Here is a 7,991-nt window from a genome sequence, read left to right as displayed (position 1 = left end):
GATTGAAAATATCAAAATATATAAACTAATATTGTTATATATGCAATGTTAATAACAAAGGTAAGAAACAAAATAAAATAAATCAAACTTATTCAATTGTCTATATTTAAATATTTCATGTATTTTGGATTCTCAAAGAGGGTTTACTATAAATTAGTTTGTTATTTCTTTTTGTATAACAACAAAATAAATAAATCTATGAAAAATAAACAAAAAAATTAATGAAAATGAAAATTAGTCTATAAAATAAGAATAAATCTACAAAATAAACACACGTCAATAAAAATTGCCTTTTAAAGAATATTTTTATTTGTCATTTAATTTTATATTGATTCGTTTATTTTGAAAATATATTTTCTCTCTCAACCAATTATAAGTTATGAAAATATATTTCCTCTCTCAATCAATTGTAAGTTATAAAACAGTTATAATATATTTGTATTTTATTTAATATATATGTTCCTTAAAATTGTAACTCATATATGTGTATTTTATTTAAGATTTTATATATATCGGGAGCCACTCAATGATAATAATTCTCATATTAAAATTGCGAGAATAGTATATTTGGCCTTATAACCAATCAGGTATGGTTCGTAGCTATTAAATCTTATGTTTAAGGATAATGAATGAGATGAGAGACTTTCGGCAATTTGAGATGCAAGTGATAAGAATGAGGACAGAAGAGTTAAAAAGAATCAATGTAATCAGTTTATGCTCATAAATATGACATTAATGTTGACCTATCATTACATACTTATTATCAAAATTATTTTAAGTTTTAACTGAAATATAATCATAGCAAATTATTATTAATATTATTATTACAATAAGAAGACAAATGAAAAACATAAGATTAAATTATGAGATAAAACACAGTGAATGAATAAGGAATGGAATGAACAAATGCAAAGTCATATTCCTATTGTTCAATACAAAATGATCCTAATTATTAATTTTTTGTTACAAATTTTAAATGATGCATTAATCCTCACTTATAAATTTTTTAGAATCAAATTGAGTTATTATCCATAGTTTAAAATGTAGGTGAACATATTTACATAGTTAAGTGAGAAAAATATACAAAACGATCTCAATTATTTTGTTGTGAGTAGTATACATATAAAACATATATAAAAATAAATAAATCATATCAAAATAAATAAATCAATTATTAGTGTTTTAAAAGTCACAATATAATGATGAAGATGTGGAGAAAACTTTTCTTGTGAGTGTGACATATGACAATTCAAGGAGATGATGACACATGTATGTGAGGTAGTTTTTTTATTATATAGGTAATAGATTTATGAGTTAAATACTTCCATGAGGGCATCTATAAGACATTTATAATTTACCACAAAAGTCAGACTTATTCTGAATTAAATTTAAAATCTATGCTGACAGTATAAAAAAAATTATATTATCAGTCCATCATCCACTATTGATTTATGTTACTTTTGTTTGAGAGTCAATGATGATTAATAAATGAACGGTGGATAAGTTGTTGACAGTGTAAAAACACTTACATTATCAATGTATACATATTAAATCATTTTGAATTTCATAAGCTCCATAGATGTGTCTCATAACATTTTAAAAAAATAAAAGAGTGGAAAATTCTCATTTAATCAACTGTAGATGACAGTTATGGAAAATATTCACACACAAACCGAAATGTATTTAAAAAATTCGTTTACCATTATTAAAAAGTTTAATACATATATATATATATCTATACTACCTATAAAGGGAAAACCCAAAATAACTACCCATCATGGTATAATTTGTGGTTCTCCCTATTTTGCCCTTACTATATTTTAATTTTTACAAAAAAATCATATATAACCTAATGTTCCTCTCCACCTAATATATGCTCATATTATTTGGTTAATTATTTTTTATTCTTACATTATGACTATCAGTCTTTAATGCAGAATATTACATCAATCAAATAAATTCAACTGTAGATTACAAATATTTAACAAAAAATATTATGTTTGACATTTATGACATACAAACTATATATTATAAATGATAGGAAAGTGGGTTGACAGACACGATAGTGGCTGTCAACACACTAATCTTAATAATATAGATGTTTTTTAAACGGTTAATTTGATGTAAGAGCTAATGGTGGCTCACATATAAGTGATATACTTAAAATGTGGAAAACCTTAAATTATTTATATATAGATTTAAACTTTTATTTAATCGTATCACGACATAAAGGTAGAAATTGAAATATATATTTCTTAATCCTATTAACATGTCTGCTTATGGAAAATATTAAAAAAAATCAAAATGTTACGAAATAGCATCTCTTTCTATTAAAATGGTATTCACATCGTATATAAGTAAATTGTCCAAAATAACAATAATTGGTAATTTAGACAGAAATATTAACATTTTTCACACAAAATTCTACATCTTTGTTGTCTCAAATGACCTATACTTTCCTCTCCTTAATTGACTAAACTCTTCTCAACAAAAAATTATAGTACTTTGCATTCTTATTTTTAATTTATTTAAACATTTTAAATATTGTCCATATTATAGGACAAATTCTAGAATATTTTGTTCGTCTTTTATTATAAGATATTGCATCATTTATTTTTTCTCCATTTACCCATTAAGCAATTTAACTAGCTATACATTTCTGTTGTTGTGGTTAAATAAGAGTATGAGTAATATTAAATAAGAGTATGATTGTAATCATATAATATTAAAAAAAATTATTTTATTAAAAGTAAATACCTATTTTAGTCATTCATATTTTTTAACCTTACTAAAAGGAAGAAAGTCACTGCCGCAAGCACATAGCTTGATGATTATAAAAATAATTTGCACCACTTTGCAATATAAAGAAACCAAACTTTAGGTCACATTAATTGACAATATTTGTGTTGTGATAAAATATAATTTGTTAATTTTAATTTTATTGTTAGTAATTTAAAACTGTATGTATGTAGAGACTAATTTCACCAATTGTTAAAGTTCAAGGAGTAGTTAGGAAGAAAAATTAGTTTACAACATATACTTACACAACATATAAAGTTTAAGAGAGTTTTGTAAACTTAGATATATTATAAGTAGGCTTGTCAATGAATGGCTAACCCACCTATGCATGAAAATTTATATAGTGTAGGTATTATACTAAATATATTTTATTAACTTTGCATTGTCTGTATAAGATACTTGTATAATTTTTTCTCCTCATAAATAATACTAATACTTGTGATATTACATTCAAATAATTAATGAGAGTTCAAATTATTACTGAATCAGCTTTCTGTTAATGAAAACATAAATATTTAATTTTATATATGTTTTTTAATAATAAAAGTATTATTTAAAGAATAAAAATATGTTATCATATTATACTAGTTGTGTTCTTGTCTTATATAGGTGAGAAATGAAAGTATTAAGGATTGGCATTTGTGTTGGGTGTAAAGGCAGATAGAGTAATGGGATCATACAGCACTTGTGTTGTTCACAATGCAACCACACTTATTCCAATTTCAGTGTTGAGAGACAAACCCTCACATTCACATATTCCATCTTCTTCTTCATCATCATCTCGGACTCTTTTGCCCCTCTTCATCAACAAATTACCTTCACTGCCATCCTCTTCATCATCATCAACTAATTACCTTCACTGCCATCTTCTTCATCGTTTTCCACTTTTCTATTCCAAACGAAACGCCAACGAAGACCAACTATCATCTTCCGAAGAAGAAGAAGAAAACAAGAACAGTATTCTTCATCATGATGATGACATCAGCAGCACTATTGATGACGCATCAAATACACTAACTTACACCTCTTCTGTTAATACTGTTGCATTTTGGGTATTAATTAAATTAATTAATTCTATGCATTTTCTTTCATCCCTTTTTTTTATCTGTTACTTGTTTTCTTTTTATTATTATAGGTGTGTAGTGCTATTGCATTCGGTGTTGGTTTGGGTTTTAAAGAGGGTGTTGACAAGGCTTCTGAATTCTTCGCTGGGTATGCAATCTATAACTATCCAATTCTCTTTCCTTTCATTATTGTTTCCCAGTTTCAAATTAATGGAAAGGGATAGAATTGAGCGGAAGAGGGCGAGTATCGGCCTCTCGGCGCAACGAGTAAGTTGTTGCTCAGTGACTAAAAGTTTACGGGTTCACATCTTGGAAACAGTTGGCTACATCTACCATACTACACTAAGTGGAACTTAGCCGAAGATTAGGGAATATTGGGGAGTAAGTCTTACATGGTTTAAATATCTGTTAGGTTATTCCTTTCATTGTCAACTGGAACCTTGACACAGAATAAGGATAAAAGAGAGACAATTGTGAACGGATAGTACTACTGAAAAGCATAATGTGACTGATTCAATGGTACAAAAGGACAAATATTGGAGTGATATCTATACTAATAGTAGAATTTTAGATCTAATTAGTCAAGGAAAACATAAGGAATAAATCCTAAGACATTTTCTGAAATATTGTAACATATTTTAAGATGCAATGGAGATATGTTGAGATAATTTACTGATATTCTATAACAATTTTCATAGTCCTTTCTACTACAATTTTAAGTTTGTTTTAACACCATTTGTTTTTTTAGACGAAAAACTTTCTGCCCCATTTTTTAATTTCTCGAATTCTTTGCTTCTAGACTGATGGCCTTTGCTCTTTGTGCTTTTTTTCAGATACATATTGGAGCAGAGTCTTTCAGTTGATAATCTCTTTGTCTTTGTTCTAATATTCAAATACTTCAAAGTGCCACTAATGTATCAGGTAATGTGTACGACTTCTGGCCAAGGGTAAATCAATTCCAAATGTTTGTTGAGCTTTTGGCTGCTAACTTGTTAATATTCTTTTGACAATAAAAGGGAGTCTGTGTTTTAATTATCACATCATGGTTTTCATTTTCCTTTTCATATTGAACTTACAGAATCGTGTACTTTCCTATGGTATTGCTGGTGCAGTTTTCTTTCGTCTAACATTAATACTTCTTGGAACTGTCACGCTTCAGGTGTTGTTTCTTGTTGGATTGCTTTCTTTGCATATTTCGTACACGTGATGCTTCGGTAGTAAAAGCTGAATTTTTTTATGATGTTGTTTCAGAGGTTTGAGGCAGTCAACCTTTTCTTGGCAGCAATATTACTCTACTCATCAATTAAGGTATATATCCCTCATTTTTTCAATATATTTTCATATCTTTCAAGGAACCAGATATCCTAACAAGCCCCTCATGCTAGAGCCCTTTGGGCTTAAATCAGCAGGGGTAACGAGCATGCCTAATTTATCTTGCGCTGAGATTTAATTTGATAATGAATAGTGAGAGTTACTAGGATCAAACTTCAGAGTTCAGACCATCTGGTATAGAGAATCTAATACCTTGTCAAGGACCAATAAACCTAAAATGTCATGCTTTTAGTTGAAGACTCAAAGGGATTGGAATGATTTTACTTTTATCTTCTTGAACAATATCCTGACAACTGGGAAGTTTATGGTTCTTGTTGTGGTTGTGGCATTCACAATACTATGCCTTTTAATCACAGCATGTTTCTTACTTTATGAATAGCTATTTGCCAGCGAAGAAGACGAATCGGACTTATCTAATAACTTTGTGGTGAAGACATGCCAAAAATTTATCCCTGTAACAAGTAATGTTCTCTAATCACGATCATTTCTTTCTCTCTCCCTAATTATAGATTTTGGTTGCTTTGGCATTTTGAAATTGATTTTGGTTCTTACATTTTGCGACGAGGCAACAATAGAATGTGATTGAAAACTAAAGCTGGATTACTTAAAATCTAAATGAACCTTCAGACATTCATGTTTAAGCATAGATGACTGAATCAAAACTTATCTGGGCTGAATTCTTTCTTTCTGATTGCGTGATCAGAAATTCATAATTCATAGACATACATAGGAATACAGGCATGTAGGTCACATGCAGTAAAGTGAATGGACAAAATATTTCTTTGGCTTATACATATTTCATCTGGTGTGTGGCTATTTGCATTTTGTTTATTCAACTTGTACCGAGTGATCTTATCATCTCATGTCTCACTTGTATAAATTGTCGCAGCATATTATGATGGAAGTCGGTTCATAACAAATCAGGACGGAGTGTGGAAAGTAAGTTTTTATTAGTGTTAGTTACAAATTTGTATTACCTCATTATTGTCTAGATTAAATCATTTGTCATCTTTTTAAAGCACAAATCCATTCAACTCTTTTGAATTAGTATTCATTGCCTTTGTTGCAATAACTAAAGACATTTATGTACTAAATTAAATTCAACTTATTTCTAACAGGGGTCAAACATTTTGGGCAGGCCACACCTTTGCTTCTTACTGTAGCAGTTATTGAGCTCAGTGACATTGTATTTGCAGTAGGTTTTTCTCTCATCCCTCTTTCTTATGTGGAGTTCCTGGTTAATTTGGCATGAAAATATTGATAGACACGAGATCCCCTTCCTTTTATATAGGTTGACTCAATACCTGCAGTTTTTGGTGTAACTCGGGATCCATTTATAGTTTTTACTTCTAATATGTTTGCCATTTTGGGTAAGTTCTCTCGTCTCTGTTTCCCTTGCAATGTAAATACTAATATCCAAAATCTGAATTTGATTTTTTAAATGCATATATGAATAAGCAATAATTTAATGGCCATACATTTGTTAATCGTAGGTCTAAGGTCACTTTACACAATAATTTCTGAGAGCATGTCAGAGCTAGAGTACTTACAGGTAAATGTTGACTCGATCTCTTTTCATGCGGAAAATAGTGGCATCTGAATAACTTCCAACTGTTTAAATATGTGTTTTGTTGAAACTTTCTATTTACTTTCTTCTTTCTGTCTTTAATATCCGATTTTTGTCTTGTCAGCCATCCATTGCTGTTGTTTTGGGATTCATTGGTTGTAAGATGATCCTGGACTATTTTGGTGGGTATACTGATACTTCCAAACTGCTAATTTATCTAAGTTCTATTATTTGTACACCAATTTTGAACATCGACACCATATTTTATACTCTAGTACACCTAGTTTATACTCTTGTCTATCTCATACTACCATATAAAAGCAGAAAAAGAGTTTAATATGTGATGCCCCATACAATGCCCTTCAAAAAGTTCTACAAATAAAGTTCTCCTTTATAAATCCACGGCACTTATATTTTCACATATTCTGTATTTTCTGTCCATACAGGACTCCATGTTTCTACAGAGGTCTCTCTTGGTTTTGTGGCCTCAAGTCTTACCATAGGGGCGCTATTAAGTTTGGCAAAGAAATCTGACCAGCTTAAAAAGTAAATTCAAACACAGGGTAGGTCCAACTATATATGATTGTTTATGTTTAATTTGTTCATGTGGCTTCCATGGTGAATTGATGAGTAATAGTTTGTACTTTGTAGCCTGTTCTATGGCTTACCTACATGTCAAACACCGAGCATAGCAGTCAAACCCTGGAATGTGCTATTGCCTCCTCTTTTCACCAAATTTTATGGCTGGAATCTGGTTTTGATTTTTCCCTTGGACAAAGGATGGAAAGAATCTTCCATTCAAGAATCATGTACAATAACTTTTTTCAATGTCAATGGCTCAATGCTACTCATTGGTCTCATGCTCCATGTTTTACTTTTTGTAGTACTTTTTTAAAAACCTTTTTGATTGTTTTGGGCAAAATTGATGTTTCAAAATGGTTATTGTATCCATATCTCATGCCTATTGTATTGGATTTCGTATACGTTTTATACATTTTTATATGGGAAAAGTGTATAAAGATTCCATAAATTTCATGTCTTTTACAAACTACCTTCATGAACTTTATTTTCTACTTGATTGGTCCTTAAACTAGAACAAACTGTAAAATTAAACCATTTGTTAAATCCAATTTATGTTACTGGTGTTTCTAACCTAGCCATCAAATATTCCACCATTGTAGCCCCTCTCATGAACAGTTGCCCACCAAGAACAATATTCTATGTCCCCT

At 29.7% G+C, this 7,991-nt stretch overlaps 1 protein-coding gene across 1 annotated transcript; it reads left to right on the top strand.

Moving 5' to 3' along the window:
* Nucleotides 3,428-7,752, top strand: LOC109333749 (thylakoid membrane protein TERC, chloroplastic-like). Its single transcript, XM_019569316.1, has 13 exons — nucleotides 3,428-3,851; nucleotides 3,935-4,011; nucleotides 4,697-4,784; nucleotides 4,942-5,022; nucleotides 5,115-5,171; nucleotides 5,575-5,656; nucleotides 6,085-6,134; nucleotides 6,334-6,390; nucleotides 6,487-6,565; nucleotides 6,689-6,747; nucleotides 6,887-6,944; nucleotides 7,209-7,325; nucleotides 7,414-7,752. The coding sequence occupies exons 1-12, from the start codon at nucleotides 3,468-3,470 to the stop codon at nucleotides 7,310-7,312; spliced, it is 1,176 nt and encodes a 391-aa protein (XP_019424861.1). The 5' UTR covers nucleotides 3,428-3,467; the 3' UTR covers nucleotides 7,313-7,325; nucleotides 7,414-7,752.

The sequence above is a fragment of the Lupinus angustifolius genome, chromosome LG19 (genome assembly GCF_001865875.1).
Source record: "Lupinus angustifolius cultivar Tanjil chromosome LG19, LupAngTanjil_v1.0, whole genome shotgun sequence".
NCBI lineage: Eukaryota > Viridiplantae > Streptophyta > Magnoliopsida > Fabales > Fabaceae > Lupinus > Lupinus angustifolius.
The sequence above is the reverse complement of the archived record's forward strand: the minus strand, read 5'-3'. Positions and strand labels throughout refer to the sequence as shown.

What these genes read in the sequence shown, in the direction of transcription:
- LOC109333749 (XM_019569316.1), top strand. Translation starts at nt 3,468, where the DNA reads ATGGGATCATACAGCACTTGTGTTGTTCACAATGCAACCACACTTATT. An exon ending in ATCAGGACGGAGTGTGGAAA is followed by an intron (nt 6,135 to 6,333) that starts GTAAGTTTTTAT and finishes CATTTTGGGCAG; the next exon opens with GCCACACCTTTGCTTCTTAC. An exon ending in TCAGTGACATTGTATTTGCA is followed by an intron (nt 6,391 to 6,486) that starts GTAGGTTTTTCT and finishes CCTTTTATATAG; the next exon opens with GTTGACTCAATACCTGCAGT.